At 41.8% G+C, this 21,652-nt stretch overlaps 2 protein-coding genes and 1 long non-coding RNA gene across 6 annotated transcripts in view; 2 read left to right on the top strand and 1 right to left on the bottom strand.

The window, feature by feature from the left end:
- Nucleotides 1-623: 623 nt before the first annotated feature.
- On the top strand, nucleotides 624-4,720 carry LOC133556775 (immediate early response 3-interacting protein 1). The gene is made up of 3 exons (XM_061907046.1): nucleotides 624-802; nucleotides 4,248-4,349; nucleotides 4,429-4,720. The coding sequence occupies exons 1-3, from the start codon at nucleotides 712-714 to the stop codon at nucleotides 4,482-4,484; spliced, it is 249 nt and encodes an 82-aa protein (XP_061763030.1). The 5' UTR covers nucleotides 624-711; the 3' UTR covers nucleotides 4,485-4,720.
- A 1,363-nt stretch (nucleotides 4,721-6,083) lies between these two features.
- The window catches only part of si:ch211-12e13.1 (uncharacterized), a 29,551-nt gene continuing 13,982 nt past the window's right edge, over nucleotides 6,084-21,652 (top strand). For 3 of the 4 annotated variants that reach the window (XR_009807592.1, XR_009807591.1, XM_061907039.1), the window contains exons 1-5: nucleotides 6,084-6,526; nucleotides 6,594-6,757; nucleotides 12,087-12,329; nucleotides 18,266-18,466; nucleotides 18,550-18,738. Coding sequence is in view for 2 of the 4 variants with exons in the window: in XM_061907039.1 (XP_061763023.1) it covers nucleotides 6,285-6,526; nucleotides 6,594-6,757; nucleotides 12,087-12,329; nucleotides 18,266-18,466; nucleotides 18,550-18,728 (1,029 nt within the window). In the remaining 2 variants the exon portion in view is untranslated. Of the gene's footprint in view, nucleotides 6,527-6,593; nucleotides 6,758-12,086; nucleotides 12,330-18,265; nucleotides 18,467-18,549; nucleotides 20,881-21,652 lie in introns of those variants that run through there. The other variant, XM_061907038.1, reaches the window with a different exon arrangement.
- The window catches only part of LOC133556776 (uncharacterized), a 27,677-nt gene continuing 23,418 nt past the window's right edge, over nucleotides 17,394-21,652 (bottom strand). The window contains exons 3-4 of the long non-coding RNA XR_009807594.1: nucleotides 18,534-18,701; nucleotides 17,394-18,441 (exon numbers count right to left, since the gene is read on the bottom strand). This is a non-coding gene — a long non-coding RNA (uncharacterized LOC133556776). The remainder of the gene's footprint in view (nucleotides 18,442-18,533; nucleotides 18,702-21,652) is intronic.

Here is a 21,652-nt window from a genome sequence, read left to right as displayed (position 1 = left end):
GCAACATAAAGCATCATTAAAATTGGTGCTAAAAAGGATTATGAAGACATGAAGTGAAGATGTGTGTCAATATAATTGCAAGGAAATGGAAAAGGGGTATAATTAAATAAGCATGGCTTCTTCCAACTCCTTTTTGAACCCAAAAAGAGAAATGTATATATGTAAACTACATGTTCGACATAGATTTATTTATTCTTTGACGTACCATTACTAGTATGTGTACCATAGTTTGAGAATACCAGGTTCATTTAATAAGAAATGCATATAATTCCCCGACAACATTGTAGTTAAATGGAACAATTATCTACAAGCCTACAAATAATATGTATAGGCTTTATATTTGGTTAAATAAAGTAGATAATGTTACGTTATGAGCTAGGTAACATAAGAACTCCATTACCCAGCATGCCACAGTAGTAAAGCACATGCGTGGTAGCCCTGTTGACGTTAATACTAGCCATCACCTGGATGTTGTTATAAACACGCTGTGGAGTCAACCTTCGTACTCAACCAACACTTCTACATGTTTTACGATTAGACAGACAACAGTGACAAAAAAAGTACAATTTTACATACGCTTTTATTTTTTGGGCAATTCAAAGTGCAAATCCCGCCCCGTTGTTCACCTCGCCGGCCACCGTAGGCTACGTCAGACGTAAATAAATACTAAGGTGGGTTGATAGCCTCAGATAGCCAACATTTGGAGCTAACATGGCGTTTACTCTCTACTCGCTCATTCAAGCCGCAATTTTGTGCGTCAATGCCGTGGCGGTGTTACACGAAGAAAGGTTTTTGAGTAAAAGTAAGTTGTCTAAATGTCTTTCATTCCAAATGTTGACAGCTTGCTAGTTGCCATGTTAGCAACCTCTCCATAAAAAGAACTTAAAGGGTGGATTAAAAGATAATCACATACACACATTGTGTTCATACATACACACATGTACCTAAGCTTCCACATACATACACAAATACAGTACCTACTTACACACTCAAAGTTCGTACATCCACACGCATATTCACTGTACAAACATACATATATACATACTGTAAATATACATTCACTGTACAAATATACATATACACATACATGTACAAATACATTCACTGTACAAACATACATGTACATATACATTCACTGTACACACATACATATACATTCACTGTACAAACATACTTATACACACACATGTACATATACATTCACTGTACACACATATACACATACATGTACATATACACTCACTGTACAAACATACACATACATGTACATATACACATGCTGTATATATACATTCACTGTACAAACATACATATACACATACTGTACATATACATTCACTGTACAAACACATATACACATACATGTACATATACATTCACTGGACAAACATACATATACACATACATGTACATTCACTGTACAAACATAAATAGAAATATACACATGCTGTACATATACATTCACTGTACAAACATACATATACACATGTACACATACTGTATAGATACATTCACTGTACAAACATACATATACACATACATGTACATATACATTCACTGTACAAATATACATGTACACATACATGTACATATACATTCACTGTACACATATACACATACATGTACGTATACATTCACTGTACAAACACATATACACATACATGTATATATACATTCACTGTACAAACATACATATACACATGCTGTATATATACATTCACTGTACAAACATACATATACATTCACTGGACAAACATACATATACACATACATGTATATATACTGTACATTCACTGTACAAACATAAATAGAAATATACACATGCTGTACATATACATTCACTGTACAAACATACATATACACATGTACACATACTGTATATATACATTCACTGTACAAACATACATATACACATACATGTACATATACATTCACTGTACAAATATACATGTACACATACATGTACATATACATTCACTGTACAAATATACATATACACATACATGTACGTATACATTCACTGTACAAACATATACACATACATTTACATATACATTCACTGTACAAACATACATGTACATATACATTCACTGTACAAACATACATATACACATACATGTACATATACATTCACTGTACAAACATACATATACACATGCTGTTTGTATACATTATCTGTACAAACATACATTCACTGCACAAACATACATATACATGTACATGTACTTGATTGATTGATACTTTTAGTGTAGATTGCACAGTACAGTACATATTTCGTACAATTGACCACTAAACGGTAACACCCGAATAAGTTTTTAAACTTCTTTAAGTCGGGGTCCACGTTAATCAATTCATGGTACATATACATTCACTGTAGAGACATACATATACACATACAAGTACATATACATTCACTGTACAAACATACATATACACATACAAGTACATATACATTCACTGTACAAACATACATATACACATACATGTACATATACATTCACTGTAGAATTGATTGATTGATACTTTTATTAGTAGATTGCACAGTACAGAAATAAGAAACATACATATACACATACAAATACATATGCATACATACACTCATGCATATAATCACGTTTCATCAAACATATATTAACTTTGTCGCCCTCAGGGAAACTGGGTATCATACGGCGCACTGACAAAGTTAACCTATTGTTACTATAACAATCTACAAGATCAATATAGTTGGCTTCTCTTTCTTCTCCTCCATTTATCTGTTTTCTTTTTTTATTTCAAGTGATCATTACATATATGTATTGTTGCATTTGAACAATTGTATTGTTGATGATGGATGTAATTATTGTTATTCATTATCAATAGTGATATGTCTATTGGTGTTTGTATTGCTCCATTTGTAGTGTCATTATGTTCATTGTCATTTCTGTATTGTTATTTATTTCACTAACTGCTTCTTTGCTATCACTTTTACCATCATACTCAGTGTTTCCCCCCAAATATTTGTTAGTTAAGGTGGTGTCTCTCCAGGGGGGAAAGGTCGCGTGAAGAAGCCTACAATATCTCGTAATTTTTTCCGTAAAGTAAAAACAAAACACAAAACAGTCCTAGTTACCTGAGATACTAAGTACGTCATTATTTTGACTTAGTAAATATTGACTTACTAAGACAAAAATACTGACTAAGTCAAATTAAAGACTTACTTGTAAGCGTTTGCAATAAGCGTTTGGAAAAAAAGTTAAAAGTGGGGCCACATGCTCAACTCATCAGCCATCCATCCATCCATTTTTCTACTGCTTATTCCCTTTAGGGTAGCGGGGGGCACTGGTGCCTATTTCAGCTACAATCATGCTTAATTTATTACAGCATTTGGGAAGCCTGTGGTTGATTTTTACTATGTAAATGTTATATTTTTATCAGCATGTGATAGCAGGGACCCTGCCATTCAAAACTAAGCGGTTACATTACTAATGATTCATGTAACTATAGCTGAAAAAAATAGTACAATACCAATAGGAGAGACTATCCATTCCTGAACACAATGGAGTTCATGTAGGCTTTATGATGCATTAACATTATTATATCAACTATCAGAGACAGAAACTCTTCATTTAACATAATGTCCTTTTTTGCTGCTTCAACACAGAAAAAGGTAATAAAGTGAAATAACTTAGTTGTTAACTGTAGGTCAATAACGATTGTCTTTATCTCAGACAGACAGGGCTTTATGAAAAAAGGAAATATATATATATAGATATATATATCTATATATATATATATTCCTTTTCTTTAAGACTTTAGTTTAGGCGGTGGCTCCTCCTTAACAACAAAGCGCTGCGGGAGACCCTGATATTTGTACATATCCTATTTGCTGATGTTGTTCTATTGTTGTTGTTATTATTATTGCTGTTGTTGTCTCTCTATCTAATCTCCCTTCTTGTCCCCACAATTTCCCCCTCTTTATCTTCCTTTTTTTCCCTCTTTCTATCCCCTCCTGCTCCGTATAATAATATAAATACATTCAATAAAATCAGATACAAATAAGGCAACAAGAGAAGTATCCCACACTTGTCTTTTGTAGAGTAAATGTGTACATCAACATCAACTATGTGATTTGGCCTGAGAAGCTGGACAGGACAAAAAAAAAAAGGATGGATTAAATCACTCACTGCAGTATAATCAACAAAGTAAATATGTCTGAAAACTTAAGCAAAAGCGTGATAGGAAGTGTTACTTTTGATTTCTACATGCAGTTGGCTGGGGAGTGGACCAGAGTGTGGGAGGATTTGGTGATGAACCCGGCATTAAAGTGCAGATGATGAACCTGATTCGCTCCGTGAGGACCGTAATGAGAGGTGAGCTCCATTTGAAAAAAAAAATATGATACAGAATAATCAATCCCCCCAAACATTTGTACCGTCAACTCTTTTTCAGTACCTTTAATCGCAGTGAATGCGGTCTGCATGGTTTTGTTGCTGCTGTTCGGATGAGAAAACCAGTTGGAAAAGCAGCGCAGATCCCCTCAGGAAGCAGTTGACATGTAGAACGTTGCCCTCCCAAAAACATCACGTAATAAGCCTTTTTTTTTTAATCGTGACGCATGTGCACTAGTTTGTTGTGCTTTTCACAAAGACATGTATCACGGTCCGTTTTGGTTTTCAAATGTAAATTAATTGTGAAAATAGTTGTTTCCTGTGTGAATAGAATAGTAAAGAGTTGATTGAAACTGGTCTGTGTTCTTTTCGCCGCATCTCATTTGTCCCATTGCTCTTTCCGTAACTAAACAAGGGGGAGGCCTACTTATATTTGCCCACCTTGAGACCCCCGATTTCGGGAGATGGTGAAGGCGGGGTTTGGTGGTATTGTAGCATTCCGGAAGAGTTAGGGCTGCAAGGGGTTCTGGGTATATATGTTCTGTTGTGTTACGGTGCGGATGTTCTCCCGAAATGTGTTTGTCGTTCTTGTTTGGTGTGGGTTCACAGTGTGGCGCATATTTGTAACAGTGTTAAAGTTGTTTATACGGCCACCCTCAGTGTGACCTGTATGGCTGTTGACCAAGTATGCCTTGCGTTCACTTGTGTGTGTGAAAAGCCGTAGATATTATGTGATTGGGCCGGCACGCCCCCCAATATTGTTGTCCGGGCGGAAAAACGGGAGAAATTTGAGAAAATGGTTATCCCGGGAGATTTTTGGAAGCGGCACTGAAATTCGGGAGTCTCCCAGGAAAATCGTGAGGGTTGGCAAGTATGGGCCTACTGCACATTTCGATGTCGATTCGATACCACCTACATATAATATTGCCAATGCCTATACTTTTTAGGATCTGGAATTATACTTTTTTTTGTGATTTGGCTTTTAATTTGTTTGTCATAGTAATAATTTCAATAAAACACATTTGTGAAGTAAACTGTATTTATATAGCGCTTTTCTCTAGTGACTCAAAGCACTTTAAACAGTGAAAGCCGATATCTAAGTTACATTTAAACCAGTGTGGGTGGCACCGGGAGCAGGTGGGTAAAGTGTCTTGCCCAAGGACACAACGGCAGTGACTCGGATGGCGGAAGCGGGGATTGAACCCGGAACGCTCTACCAACAGAGCTATACTGCCCCATTTAAATGTTTTCAAGCAAAATACCAACCAACATAGTGGATTTCATCTTATATTGTACCATGTGTCCCAGTGAGAAATCTGCGTTTGAAGAACTCCGGCTTATTAGTGATTCCCAGAGCCCCAAAAAAGTATTCGGACTATAGGGACGGCGTGGCGCAGTGGGAGAGTGGCCGTGTGCAACCCGAGGGTCCCTGGTTCAAATCCCACCTAGTACCAACCTCGTCACGTCCGTTGTGTCCTGAGCAAGACACTTCACCCTTGCTCCTGATGGGTGCTGGTTGGCGCCTTGCATGGCAGCTCCCTCCATCAGTGTGTGAATGAGTGTGTGAATGGGTAAATGTGGAAGTAGTGTCAAAGCGCTTTGAGTACCTTGAAGGTAGAAAAGCGCTATACAAGTACAACCCATTTATTTATTTATCATTTATAGAGCGTTTTCTATTCAGAAAACCCTCTACTAATATTAAATATTATTATTAATATTTATTATAAATGATAAATAAGTATTCATTTAATATTGACAGAGGAATGTACGTAAAAAAAAGAAATGAAGATAATATCGACGTCATCCGGATGTCATCGATCCAATAGTGACGCAATCCTTGATATCCCTATTGTCGACAGCTGTATTGGTTCAGACCATTAACTTCCGGGAGTAGTTCCGTCCACAAATGGCACAAAAATGAGACATTTTTATACTTCTATGATAGCGTCCGTGTCTCTTTGCGCCCTTTACGTCGTGTGCGCACACATCCGCCGCTCTCATAAACTTCTACAAACAAAGACGCTCAAGTGCGAGAAACTTCCGAGTGTCGTGTATCTTTTCCTGAGATATGTGAGCCGCGCACTGACTCGGAGAAAAGGCTGCTTGCACGAGAAGAAGAAATGCAAGCAGGAAGTAGTTTGCACTGTCAATAACTGCAGGTGAGCACGATTTACTTCCGCCCGGACCGGAAATGGACATCTGGGCTAATTGTCTCCCGTGTTTCAGGCTGGACTTGCTGCTTTTGAGGAGGTTCTGCGAGGCCGCGGGATATGGTTGGGACTACCCAGACAGTCAACACAGAGACATCCCTCTCTGTTTCCCCGTCTTTATGTGCCATCAACTGATGATTATGGCCATTACTGATGACAACTTCCTGTTGAGCCCAGCTGGTATGTTTTTTTTTTAAATTTATTATGTTGAAAAGGTTCTTACTACCGACCACGCAGTCTGATAGTTTATATATCAATGGTGAAAAATTAACATTGCAACACATGCCAATACGGCCTTTTTAGTTTACTAAATTGCAATTTTAAATTTCTCACGAAGTATCCTGTTGAAAACGTTGCGGAACGATGTCGACGCGTACGTGTTTGTGACGGTATTGGTTGGAGCGGACTTTTTATCCCAGCACCACTCACGGCTAAAAGTCGTCTGCTTTAATCGCATAATTACACAGTATTTTGGACATCTGCGTTGCTGAATCTTTTGCAATTTGTTCAATTAATAATGGAGACGTCAAAGAAGAATGCTGTTGGTGGAAAGCGGTGGATTGCAGCTGCCTTTAGCAACCAAAACACAGCCGTTTCTTTGTTTGTTGTGAAGCTTTAATATGGAACAGAGCGATCAAGCGAACATGTTTCTCTGCCACATGTCAACTGGCAGGTTTCGGTGAGAAAATTGTGATATTAAGTCGGCTCTTACCGGAGACATGAGCGGAGCTTGAGTCCTCCTACAGTAGCTGTCAAAAAAGCAGCTGTGACTTTCTTGGCTCCTCCATGTGGCTTCCCTCAGAGACACTGGCGGTCACCGTAGCAGTCCGACTTTCAGGTATGACTTTATAATCTCACTAAAACACTAGTACAGTGGTTCTTAACCTTGTTGGAGGTACTGAACCCCACCTGTTTCATATGCGCATCCACCGAACCCTTCTTTAGTGAAAAATCAAATGTTTTTCAAATTCAAGACAAAGTTATATGATCTTTTACTGGTGCACAGCCGTGCATGAACATCACCTTGTTCAAAGAACTAAACCATCACAGTGCATGAACTCGTAACAAATGACACACCTGCAAAATCAGTTTGGGTTCTGCTGTTGCCGTATCCCTAATATGCCGATAGGGAGAAGTTTTTATGTACACTATGTGGCTTGAGTGGAGGCTCCACCGAACCACTGAGGCCGACTCACCGAACCCTGGTTAAGAACCACTGCAGTAGTAACACAATATGCAGATAAGGGATTTTCCAGAATTATCCTAGTAAATGTGTCTAATAACATCTGAATCGCTCCCACTGCCGTCGCCTTTTTTTTTTTTAGTCCTTCACTCTAACTTTCCTCATCCACAAATCTGTCATTCTCGCTCAAATTAATGGGGAAATCGTCGTTTTCTCGGTCCGAATCGCTCTCGCTGCTGGTGGCCATGATTGTAAATAATGTTCAGATGTGAGGAGCTCCACAACCCGTGACGTCACGCGCACATTGTCTGCTACTTCCGGTACAGTCAAGGCTTTTTTATTAGCGACCAATTGTTGCAAACTTTATCGTGGATGTTCTCTACTAAATCCTTTCAGCAAAAATATGGCAATATCGCAAAATGATCAAGTATGACACATAGAATGGACCTGCTATCCCTGTTTAAATAAGAAAATCTCATTTCAGTAGGCCTTTAACCTACTGATGTGTATATATAAATGGTTGATTTATATAGGGTCGTAAGGTAAAGTTTTGTACCTGTATCTTGCTTCTGCAGCTTTCATCAGAGGTGTCACCATAGACATCTTATAAGTAGCATCGAGACGAGACACGGGGCCGCCATCTTGGAGTGGTGATCCGCTCCACTCAGTGCAATTCATTTGGCCGGAGCAATGAACTGTCAGCGCATTTAATTCATTTTTCCTCACTGAATACCACTGATTTTCACGCTTTTTTTTTTGTCGTACGTATAGCTATGATAGAGGACACGTGTTTTGGCGTGTTTTATTTTTCATAGTTTGCTTAAAGGCCTACTGAAATGAGATTTTCTTATTTAAACGGGGATAGCAGGTCCATTCTATGTGTCATGCTTGATCATTTCGCGATATTGCCATATTTTTGCTGAAAGGATTTAGTAGAGAACATCCACGATAAAGTTCGCAACTTTAGGTCGCTAATAAAAAAGCCTTGCCTGTACCGGAAGTAGCGGACGATGCACCGGTGTGAGGGCTCCTCACATCTGCACATCGTTTACAATCATAGACACCAGCAGCGCGAGCGATTCTGACCGAGAAAGCGACAATTTCCCCATTAATTGGAGCGAGGATGAAAGATTCGTGGATGAGGAAAGTGAGAGTGAAGGACTAGAAGAAAAATACCAGGGCAGGAGCGATTCAGATGTTATTAGACACATTTACTAGGATAATTCTGGAAAATCCCTCATCTGATTATTGTGTTACTAGTTTTTTAGTGAGATTATAAAGTAATACCTGAAAGTCGGAGGGGTGTGGTGACCGCCGGGGTCTCAGAGGGAAGCCACGGAGGAGCCAAGAACGTCGCAGCTGCCACTTCGAAAGCTGCTGCAGGAAGAACGACACAAGCTCCGCTAATGTTTACGGTAAGAGCCAACTTATTACCACAATTTTCTCACCAAAACCTGCCGTTTGACATGTGGTAGAGAACCATGTTCGCTTGACCGCTCTGTTCCATATTAAAGCTTCGCAACAAACAAAGAAACACCGGCTGTGTTTGTGTTGCTAAAGGCAGCTGCAATTCACCGCTTTCCACCAACAGCATTCTTCTTTGACGTCTCCATTATTAATTGAACAAATTGCAAAAGATTCAGCAACACAGATGTCCAAAATACTGTGTAATTATGCGATTAAATCGGACGACTTTTAGCCGTGAGTGGTGCTGGGATAAAATGTCCGCTCCAACCAGTAACGTCACAAACACGCGTCATCATTCCGCAACGTTTTCAACAGGATACCTCGCGGGAAATTTAAAATTGCAATTTATTAAACTAAAAAGGCCGTATTGGCATGTGTTGCAATGTTAATGTTTCATCATTGATATATAAACTATCAGACTGCGTGGTGGGTTTCAGTAGGACTTTAACAGTAATAGAATATTCTCATATGCTATAAGTAACAGACGTCCGAGATCAAAACTGAGAATATAATCCCAGAGAAGGGGCAAAACGGTCAGCTATTTTTAAGTTGAAGAAACAATATGATTAGGTTATATATACATGCATAGATCCTACATAAACAATGTATGAATACATTAGATATCTATATATCTTTGGGACCTACAGACTGTATCTCTGTTGCTGCAGCAGCAGAGAGTTTATTCTGTCTTGAAACCTTGTATTGATATTTTGTATTACATTATTCCCTGAAATGATCATGTTTACATAATATTATTTTATAATTATTCCATACATCCATCTTCTTCCGCTTATCCGAGGTCGGGTCGCGGGGGCAGCAACCTAAGCAGGGAAGCCCAGACTTCCCTCTCCCCAGCCACTTCGTCCAGCTCTTCTTGGGAATCCCGAGGCATTCCCAGGCCAGCCGGGAGACTTAGTCTTCCCAAAGTGTCCTGGGTCTTACCCTTGCCCGAAACACCTCCCTAGGGAGGTGTTCGGGTGGCATCCTGACCACATGCCCGAAAAACCTCATCTGGCTCCTCTCCATGTGGAGGAGCAGTGGTTTTACTTTGAGCTCCTCCCGGATGACAGAGCTTCTCACCCTATCTCTAAAGGAAGGACCCGCCACCCGGCGGAGGAAACTCATTTCGTCCGCTTGTACCCATGATTTTGTCCTTTATAGTCATAACCCAAAGCTCATGACCATAGGTGAGGATGGGAACGTAGATCGACCGGTAAATTGAGAGCTTTGCCTTCCGGCTCAGCTCCTTCTTCACCACAGAGGATCGATACAGTGTCCGCATTACTGAAGACGCCGCACCTGTCGATCTCACGATCCACTTTTCCCCTCACTCGTGAACGAGATTCCGAGGTACTTGAACTCCTCCACTTGGGGCAAAATCTCCTCCACAACCCGGAGATGGCACTCTACCCTTTTCCGGGCGAGAACCATGGACTCGGACTTGGAGGTGCTGATTCTCATCGTAGTCGCTTCACACTCTGCTGCGAACCGATCCAGTGAGAGGGCATCTGGCCAGGATGAAGCTGATAGCTTCATCCTGGCCAGATGAAGCTATCAGCCATCAAACCAGATCCCCTAAACGCCTTGACTGCGCCTAGAAATTCTGTCCATAAAAGTTATGAACAGAATCGGTGACAAAGGGCAGCCTTGGCGGAGTCCAACCCTCACTGGAAACGGGCCTGACTTACTGCTGGCGATGCGGACCAAGCTCTGACACTGATCGTCTCGATTACTGTAACTTACTATTTTCGGGTCTCCCCATGTCTAGCATTAAAAGATTACAGTTGGTACAAAATGCGGCTGCTAGACTTTTGACAAGAACAAGAAAGTTTGATCACATTACGCCTGTACTGGCTCACCTGCACTGGCTTCCTGTGCACTTAAGATGTGACTTTAAGGTTTTACTACTTACGTATAAAATACTACACGGTCTAGCTCCATCCTATCTTGCCGATTGTATTGTACCATATGTCCCGGCAAGAAATCTGCGTTCAAAAGACTCCATCTTATTAGTGATTCCTAAAGCCCCAAAAAAGTCTGCGGGCTATAGAGCGTTTTCCGTTCGGGCTCCAGTACTCTGGAATGCCCTCCCGGTAACAGTTCGAGATGCCACCTCAGTAGAAGCATTTAAGTCTCACCTTAAAACTCATTTGTATACTCTAGCCTTTACATAGATCTCCTTTTTAGACCAGTTGATCTGCCGCTTCTTTTCTTATTCTCCTCTGTCCCCCCCTCCCTTGTGGAGGGGGTCCGGTCCGATGACCATGGATGAAGTACTGGCTGTCCAGAGTCGAGACCCAGGATGGACCGCTCGCCTGTGTATCGGTTGGGGACATCTCTACGCTGCTGATCCGACTCCGCTTGGGATGGTTTCCTGTGGACTGGACTCTCGCTGCTGTCTTGGATCCGCTTTGAACTGAACTCTCGCGGCTGTGTTGGAGCCACTATGGATTGAACTTTCACAGTATCATGTTAGACCCGCTCGACATCCATTGCTTTCGGTCCCCTAGAGGGGTGGGGGGGGGGGGGGGGGGGGGGGGTTGCCCACTTCTGAGGTCCTCTCCAAGGTTTCTCATAGTCATCATTGTCACTGGCGTCCCACTGGGTGTGAGTTTTCCTTGCCCTTATGTGGGTTCTTCCGAGGATGTCGTAGTGGTTTGTACAGTCCTTTGAGACATTTGTGATTTAGGGCTATATAAATAATCATTGATTGATTGATTGATTGATTGATACAGGGTTGGTTTACAAAACGCAAAACACATAAAATTATCATTTTTCAGTATGGGGCCGCTGCTTTAGTGCCTGATGTTGCTACAAACACACCCAAGGGTTTCATCACACTGTGTTCTCCCACTTCAGGTCTGCGTTGTGTGCGTCAGAGCATCAGAACCCGGCAACCAGTGGATGAGCTGAAAAAAGGTCCTTTCATGCTCCAGGTTCAAGTCCTGCTGTACAGACTTGTGGATGCAGGCGTGGAAGTGGATGTCCGTCTGTCGGCTTTTTCCCGACACAAATGTCTTGTGTGGGAGAGCGTCGTCACGCTGCTGTCCGAAACCAAGCTGCCAAAGGCCGTCAAAGGTGGAGCCGAGAAGGAAAATGAGGGTGAGCATTAGGGGTGTGGGGAAAAATCGATTCGAATACGAATCGCGATTCTCACCTTGTGCGATTCAGAATCGATTCTCTCTTTTTTTTTTTTAAATCAATCCGAGGTCGGGTCACGGGGGCAGCAGCCTAAGCAGGGAAGCCCAGACTTCCCTCTCCCCAGCCACTTCGTCTAGCTCTTCCCGGGGGATCCCGAGGCGTTCCCAGGCCAGCCGGGAGACATAGTCTTCCCAAAGTGTCCTGGGTCTTCCCCGTGGCCTCCTACCGGTTGGACGTGGCCGAAACACCTCCCTAGGGAGGCATTCGGGTGGCATCCTGACCAGATGCCCGAACCACCTCATCTGGCTCCTCTCCAGGTGGAGGAGCAGTGGCTTTACTTTGAGCTCCTCCCGGATGGCAGAGCTTCTCACCCGGCGGAGGAAACTCATTTCGTCCGCTTGTACCCATGATTTTACTTGAGGGTTGCAGGTTCGATTCCCGCTTCCGCCATCCTAGTCACTGCCGTTGTGTCCTTGGGCAAGACACTTTACCCACCTGCTCCCAGTGCCACCCACACTGGTTTAAATGTAACTTAGATATTGGGTTTCACTATGTAAAGCGCTTTGAGTCACTAGAGAAAAGCGCTATATGAATATAATTCACAATTCACACAATCCAAAAAACCCCAATACACAGCAATACCATAACAATCCAAATCCAAAACCAAACCTGACCCAGCAACACTCAGAACTCCAATAAACAGAGCAATTGAGAGGAGACACAAACACAACACAGAACAAACCAAAAGTAGTGAAACAAAAAAAGAGTATTTTCAACAGTATCAATATTAGTTATAATTTCAGCATAGCAGTGATTAAAAATCCCTCATTGACATTATCATTAAACATTTATAACAATAATAAAAAGAACAATAGTGGCTTACACTTGCATGGCATCTCATAAGCTTGACAACACACTGTGTCCAATGTTTTCACAAAGATAAAATAAGTCATATTTTTGGTTCGTTTAAAAGTAAAAACAAATTTACATTATTGCAATCAGTTGATAAAACATTGTCCTTTTACAATTATAAAAGCTTTTTACAAAAATCTACTACTCTGTTACCATGTCAGCAGACTGGGGTAGATCCTGCTGAAATCCTATTTATTGAATGAATGCAGAATCGGAAATATATTGTTTTTGAATCGAGAATCGCGTTGAATCGAAAAAAATCGATATATAAATCGAATCCCAAGAATCGATATTGAATCGAATCGTGGGACACCCAAAGATTCCAAGCCCTAGCGAGCATGAATGTTCCTTATTAAAAGGTTGAAAATTAAATAAAAATAGACTTGAATAGTGTAAAACACTAATGGTGTACTTTCCATTTTGGCAGAAAAAATACATGTTCTGCATGCAATTTTATATATTTTTAAATGTTATCTAATGTTGCAACAAATATGAAATTATATACTCCAATTGTTTTGTTGTTAAAATCATTATTTTAATACTTTTCATTTATATTTTTATTTTCATTGGGGATAGGTTGATTGGCAACACTAAATTGGCCCTAGTGTGTGAATGTGAGTGTGAATGTTGTCTGTCTATATGTGTTGGCCCTGCGATGAGGTGGCGACTTGTCCAGGGTGTACGCTGCCTTCCGCCTGATTGTAGCTGAGATAGGCGCCAGCGCCCCCTGCGTCCCCGAAAGGGAATAAGCGGTAGAAAATGGATGGATGGATGGATGGGGCTTTGAATGTTAAGGCATGTGATTACTAAACAATTTTTATCGCGTTATAATAAATACAAAAATATTTATCACAGTGTTTGTTTTGACCGGCATCACACACCAGATGGATGGTAGATAGATCGATGTGCTCTGTAACCTTCAAAACAAACTCCAACGGAACTTTAGGATAGGATCGTTCTTTATCGTCATTGCACAAGTACAACGGAACTATGTTTTCAGCACAAACCCGTTCAAGATTAGACAAACAAACAGTGTACAGGATTACAGAACAGGAACATTGATGGTTCGCCACGAGGCGCCCCGTAAAAGCTGTGAAAAATTTAAAACGCTGGGGAGGAAAATGGGTAAAAAAATACAATCTAGACTGGGCTCCTAAGGGGGGAAAAAACCTCTATGCCATGCACACATAAACATGTTATATTTAATCACAACTCACAGCAGAGGGGAGCGTGGGGTTGGTTCCCTGGAGGTGGACTGCTGCTATGAAGCGCTCCCAGCCGTCAATCATCCTGCAGGGGAATCAAGCGGTGGTGAAGGCGTGGGGTGTGTGTGTTTGTGTGTGTGTGTATATGCCCATTGTCTTAGATGTGTTGATGTAGTGTCCATAGGCCTGGGACCGTTCTGCATGCAAGCAAAAGTTAGACTCCAGGTGTCGTTGAGCAGGGAGGGAGGTCAAAAGCCTCCATCATTGAGGTGTAAGCGGGGATGTTTTCAGAACAGCCTGCTCCTGTTGTTGCAGCGTCAAGGCAATTCGAGGGAGTCAAATCTTAGATTAGTATTTTTGATTTTCTGTGAGCAGGCTTGTCTGTTTTATTCGTACATGCTGGCCCTGGTTTCTAATTTTTCCCTTTCAACTAGCTTTTCCATGATGTGATCCATCTTGTGATTCATTTCAGAAATCGCCCCAGTCTGTGATCCCATAGCCCGGCCCAATCCTTCCATTGCGACAAACAGCCTTTGGGCCCCCTTGAGTGGCTGCCATCATCTTACAAATTTGATGATACACCGGAGCGATGCCCACCACCCCAATCAGCAGGTGCCCCGCGGTCACGGTTCCAAATAGGTAGATGTCTTCCATGTCCTTCATGGAAAGGACAGAGAGGCACATGATTCTCCATTTATCCTAGGAATCTCTCACGTACCCCACAGCAATGGTTTCATCAGGGCAGCCAGTTGCGAGTTGTTGTGATTATAAAGCGGTAGAAAATGGATGGATGGATGGATGTTTATGTGTGGTATGGAAAAAAAAAATGTTTTCCTTGTACTCAGTCTGGACCCCCTCTTGAGGGTCCAGCCTTTGACTGATATTTTTTTTTACTCTTCCCCCCTTCCCCAATATCACCTTTTCCCATCTGTTTTAAGGAGCGCTGTAAGTGGCTGATCCGTTAGCTACCCTGTTCTTGTCTCCCTGTAACGTAAGCCTGCTCTTAGTGGGACTGTGCCCAAAATGTAATTTCAGTTCTTATACAAACCCCGTTTCCATATGAGTTGGGAAATTGTGTTTAATATAAATATAAACGGAATACAATGATTTGCAAATCCTTTTCAACCCATATTCAGTTGAATGCACTACAAAGACAACATATTTGATGTTCAAACTCATAAAATTGTTTTTTTTTTGCAAATAATAATTAACTTAGAATTTCATGGCTGCAACACGTGACAAAGTAGTTGGGAAAGGGCATGTTCACCACTGTGTTACATCACCTTTTCTTTTAACAACACTCAATACATGTTTGGGAACTGAGGAAACTAATTGTTGAAGCTTTGAAAGTGGAATTCTTTCCCATTCTTGTTTTATGTAGAGCTTCAGTCCTTCAACAGTCCGGGGTCTCCGCTGTCGTATTTTATGCTTCATAATGCGCCACACATTTTCGATGGGAGACAGGTCTGGACTGCAGGCGGGCCAGGAAAGTACCTGCACTCTTTTTTTACGAAGCCACACTGTTGTAACACTTGTCTTGCTGAAATAAGCAGGGGCGTCCATGATAAAGTTGCTTGGATTACAACATATGTTGTTCCAAAACCTGTATGGACCATTCAGCATTAATGGTGCCTTCACAGATGTGTAAGTTACCCATGCCTTGGGCACTAATACACCCCCATACCATCACAGATGCTGGCTTTTCAACTTTGCGCCTATAACAATCCGAATGGTTATTTTCCTTTTTGTTCTGGAGGACACCACGTCCTCTGTTTCCAAATATAATTTGAGATGTGGACTCGTCAGACCACAGAAAACCTTTCCACTTTGCATCAGTCCATCTTAGGTGAGCTCGGGCCCAGCCAAGGATATTGTTGATAAATGGGTTTGGCTTTGCATAGTAGAGTTTTAACTTGCACTTATGGGTTGTACTTGTATTGCGCTTTTCTACCTTCAAGGTACTCAAAGCGCTTTGACACTACTTCCACATTTACTCATTCACACACACATTCAGACATTGATGGAGGGAGCTGCCATGCAAGGCGCTACTCAGCACCCATCAGGAGCAAGGGTGAAGAGTCTTGCTCAGGACACAACGGACGTGACGAGGTTGGTACTAGGTGGGGATTGAACCAAGGACCCTCGGGCTGCGCACGGCTACTCTCCCACTGCATCACGCCGTCCCTATAAAAGTTGGGGGTTTTTTTTACACTAAATTTACGTGACTGAATTGTTTTCATTTTCATTTTGTGATATGAACTATTTCAAATTACTTACAAATTACTTACGGATGTAGCGACCAACCGTAGTTACCGACAGTGGTTTTCTGAAGTGTTCCTGAGCCCATGTGGTGATATCCTTTACACACCGATGACGGTTTTTGAGGCAGTACCCGCCTGAGGGATCAAAAGTCTGTAATATCGCTTACGTGCAGTGATTTCTCCAGATTCTCTGATCTTTTTGATGATTTTACGGACCGTAGATGGTAAAATCCCTAAATTCCTTGCAATAGCTCGTTGAGAAATGTTCTAAAACTGTTTGACAATCTGCTTACAAATTGGTGACCCTCGCCCCATCCTTGTTTGTGACTTACTTAACATTTTTTGGGAAGCTGTTTTTATACCCAATCATGGCACCCACCTGTTCCCAATTAGCCTGCACACCTGTGGGATGTTCCAAATAAGTGTTTGATGAGCATTCTCTCAACTTTATCAGTATGTATTGCCACCTTTCCCAACTTCTTTGTCACGTGTTGCTGGCATCAAATTCTAAAGTTAATGATTATTTGCACAAAAAAAAATTGTTTATGAGTTTGAACATCAAATATGTTGTCTTTGTAGCATATTCAACTGAATATGGGTTGAAAATGATTTGCAAATCATTGTATTCTGTTTCTATTTACATCGAACACAATTTCCCAACTCATATGGAAACAGGGTTTGTATGTCTTGTACGTGTTAAGAATGGACAATTATAAAGCATCCTGATTTTTTTTTCTTCCACTTATTCAATATGATGTCACTGTTTTGCAGAACCTTCTACAACAAAGTTCTGCAGAGCATTGATATTACATCGAGGTCTCAGGCTTGTCGCTGCCCCGCCCACTGTGCCCCCGTCCCTCGTCTGCATGAAGCAGTGCTTTCATATTGTTACTTTAGTTCATCTATTAAAGACCAAACTTTGTTTTCGCTAATCAGTGTGCAACATTAGGCAGGAATAAAACCAGCTGCACACATGGATTATCTGATTGCTTCTTAGTTTTGCTTATCAATCAATCAATCAATGTTTATTTATATAGCCCCAAATCACAAATGTCTCAAAGGACTGCACAAATCATTACGACTACAACATCCTCGGAAGAACCCACAAAAGGGCAAGGAAAACTCACACCCAGTGGACAAGGAGAATTCACATCCAGTGGGACGCCAGTGACAATGCTGACTATGAGAAACCTTGGAGAGGACCTCTGATGTGGGCAACCCCCCCCCTCTAGGGGACCGAAAGCAATGGATGTCGAGCGGGTCTAACATGATACTGTGAAAGTTCAATCCATAGTGGCTCCAACACAGCCGCGAGAGTTCAGTTCAAGCGGATCCAAGACCGCAGCGAGAGTCCCGTCCACAGGAAACCATCTCAAGCGGATCAGCAGCGTAGAGACGTCCCCAACCCTTATGTCGACAACCGCTTGTTTTGACACAAGTTATCCAGTTATCCAGCCTGGCAATGTGCGACAACTGAAGACTGATTTAATCGTTTGTTTGTGTGTCGTTGTGTTGGCAGGTGAAAGTCATGAAGTCGTGCTCACAGATGCAAAGCAAGTGGATCTCAGAGTTCCGCTGAGCACAGGCCCGCCGTGTCTCTGGTCCTTCTTCGACTGTTGGGTCGTCTTTCTGCCAGCTGCCCTCTTTGGCTTAAATCTGCGTCCCGTTTCAAGTCTGTGGATGTTGTCTGTCTGCCTGGCGGAAGTAGAGAAGCACAATGGTGACTCTTCTTCAGAACTCCAATGTCATTTTATTCCCTCGAAAATAACGACGGTGTTTGTAAATACTTGTTTACTTCGCCAGGGGTTGGAGACGTCACATCTCCAGTCAACGTCCTGGTCCAGTGGAAGGACCCTTTGCTGGCTCCAAGCAGAGTGAAGCTTTTGTTTTGGAAGTGTCCTACGCAAGATCTCGTCTTTCAAATGTGGCAACACAGCGGTCGCAGAAAGTGTCACCTAATGGGAAAGATATCAAGGACTTAACAAAAATGAGGTATGTTAACAATTATCATATAGCCAAATATCGCGATGTTTGCGGAAGTAGAGAAGCACAATGGTGACTCTTCTTCAGAACTCCAATGTCATTCTATTCCCACGTAGCATTCCGCAAGAATCAATACCCAAACAAAGAACCACGAGTTGGTGACTTAGTCTGTCAAGTTCAAACACTGATGAAATCTATTAAAGGGGAACATTATCACCAGACCTATGCAAGCGTCAATATATACCTTGATGGTGCAGAAAAAAGACCATGTATTTTTTTAACCGATTTCCGAACTCTAAATGGGTGAATTTTGGCGAATTAAACGCCTTTCTGTTTATCGCTCTGTGGCAATGACGTCAGAACGTGACGTCTCCGAGGTAATACAGCCGCCATTTTCATTTTCAACACATTACAAACACCGGGTTTTTTCGACTATTTTTTGGAACCTTGGAGACATCATGCCTCGTCGGTGTGTTGTCGGAGGGTGTAACAACACTAACAGGGAGGGATTCAAGTTGCACCACTGGCCCGAAGATGCCAAAGTGTCTGCCGCCAGACCCCCATTGAATGTACCAAAGTGTCTCCACATTTTACCGGCGATGACAGACATGGCACAGAGATGTATGGATAACCTGCAGATGCATTTGTAACGATAAATTCAACGAAATCACAAAGGTGAGTTTTGTTGATGTTGACTTAAGTGCTAATCAGACATATTTGGTTGCGGCGTGACTGCCAGCTAATCGATGCTAACATGCTATGCTAATCGATGCTAACATGCTATTTACCGGCGGTGCTAAGGCAGACATGGCACAGAGATGTATGGATAACCTGCAGACGCATTTGCAACGATAAAGTCAACGGAATCACAAAGGTGAGTTTTGTTGATGTCGACTGCCAGCTAATCGATGTTAACATGCTACGCTAATCGATGCTAACATGCTATTTACCGGCGGTGCTAAAGCAGACATGGCACAGAGATGTATGGATAACCTGTAGATGCATTTGCAACTATATTACGTTTCCTTCCACCCACATTTAATGCGATTTAAGTTGCTCCAGTGTCAAGAGATGCGAAAGAACGTGATCAACCCCCACCCCCCTGCGTGGTTGAGGTGGGCGGGGTTTGGTGCTCGCGGGGTGTATAACATAGTCAGGCCTCCTCATGGATGCAAAGGATTCTGGGTATTTGTTGTGTTGCGTTTATATTGTGTTACTGTGAGGATTTTCTCCCGAAATGTGTTTGTCATTCTTCTTTTGTGTGGGTTCACAATGTGGCGCATATTAGTAGGAGTGTTAAAGTTGTTTATATCATAACCGTCAGTGTACTCTGTGTCACCCAGTATGCCTTCCAGTCGTGCGCGTGCATCTGTGGAAGCCTCTCACAACATGGCAAGCAGGTTATACATGTTGTAGAAGGTGTTTAAGGCAATGGCTTCATAGCATACCCTTATTCTTGTCATCTGGGTGACCACTAGCAGATATTGGCGAGAATAGTTGCGGCTTCCCTTGTCTTCCTCATTTTGTGAAACAGGATGAAATGGCTCTTTGAGTGGTAAAGGTTGCCGACCCCTGCCCTAGGGGAAGCCGGTGCTCAGGGAAATTGCACTGGAGGTGTTGTCGCCCACTCTCACAGATCGGGGTCTGTCTGTGAGGAAGTCCAGCAGCCTAGTTGCATAGTGGGGTCCTGAATCCAAGGGGGGCCAGTTTGCTGACCAAGTGCTGCGGGACGATTGTGTTGACCATGCAGAGAATGTGGGTCTTTTTATGCAATCTTACTGCACACAAACGACACGCCTCTGGTTGGACAAAACTATGTGGGCCTCGTTTGGTTGTTGGATGGAAAACTTTTCTATAATTTATCCCTCTCATAATGCTGTTTGCATTTTTCATGTATGTAGGAGTCTGTCATCCTGTATTATTCAGTGGCACGCCTTCAGTGTGTAAGGCAGGAAGGAAGAAACCTGTTTTTAATCCACAGGAAATAAGTTCTTCGCCAGTAGCAGGCAATATAATTACAATAATACTTTGACTATATTTTCCTTGCCCTTATGTGGGCCGACCGAGGATGTCGTAGTGGTTTGTGCAGCCCTTTGAGACACTAGTGATTTAGGGCTATATAATAAAACATTGATTGATTGGTTGATATAATAGTGGTGGGCATGAATAATTTGATGAACATCTCTCAGAGGAATTGCAAGGCAGTAAGACAACATGATTCATACGGAAACATGTTTCCTGCATGCAGCCCATTCCAGTTCTGTGTGTGTGTGTGTGTGTGTGTGTGTGTGTGTGTGTGTGTGTGTGTGTGTGTGTGTGTGTGTGTGTGTGTGTTTCTACCCTTCTTGTGACGTCAACAAAGAAAAGTAGCTTCCATATGTGGACCAGTGAACAAGTTAGGACCGAAATCATGATCCCAATACGGAAAACCATTGCATCTAATAGAGGGCCGGCAGTCGTGCGTGTATAAAATATACATACATATATATAAATAATATATTTGTCCATCAATTTTCTACTGCTTGTCCCTTTCGGGCTGTATATAAATGTGTATACATATAAATGTATATATATGTGTGTGTATATATATATATGTGTGTGTATATACACAAGTACATGTGTGTACATATAAACATATATATGTGTGTGTGTGTGTGTATGTATGCCATCTATTTTCTACTGCTTGTCCCTTTTGGGGTCGTGGGGGGTGCTGCAGCCTATCTCGGCTGTATACATACATACATACTGTACATACATACATACATATATATATATATTATATATATATTAGGGCTGTGAATCTTTGGGTGTCCCACGATTGGATAATATATCGATTTTTTTCGATTCGATTCGATTCTTGATTCAAAATCAATATTTTTCCGATTCAAAACAATTCTGTATTCATTTAATACATAGGATTTCA

This window comes from Nerophis ophidion, linkage group LG07 (genome assembly GCF_033978795.1).
Source record: "Nerophis ophidion isolate RoL-2023_Sa linkage group LG07, RoL_Noph_v1.0, whole genome shotgun sequence".
Taxonomy (NCBI): Eukaryota; Metazoa; Chordata; class Actinopteri; order Syngnathiformes; family Syngnathidae; genus Nerophis; species Nerophis ophidion.
This window is presented reverse-complemented; position numbering and strand designations above follow the sequence as displayed.

Excerpts from the sequence above, each read along its gene's own strand:
- LOC133556775 (XM_061907046.1), top strand. The coding sequence starts at position 712 with ATGGCGTTTACTCTCTACTCGCTCATTCAAGCCGCAATTTTGTGCGTC. Across the intron at positions 803-4,247 it reads AGAAAGGTTTTTGAGTAAAA|TTGGCTGGGGAGTGGACCAG; the intron begins GTAAGTTGTCTA and ends TTCTACATGCAG. Across the intron at positions 4,350-4,428 it reads CGTGAGGACCGTAATGAGAG|TACCTTTAATCGCAGTGAAT; the intron begins GTGAGCTCCATT and ends ACTCTTTTTCAG.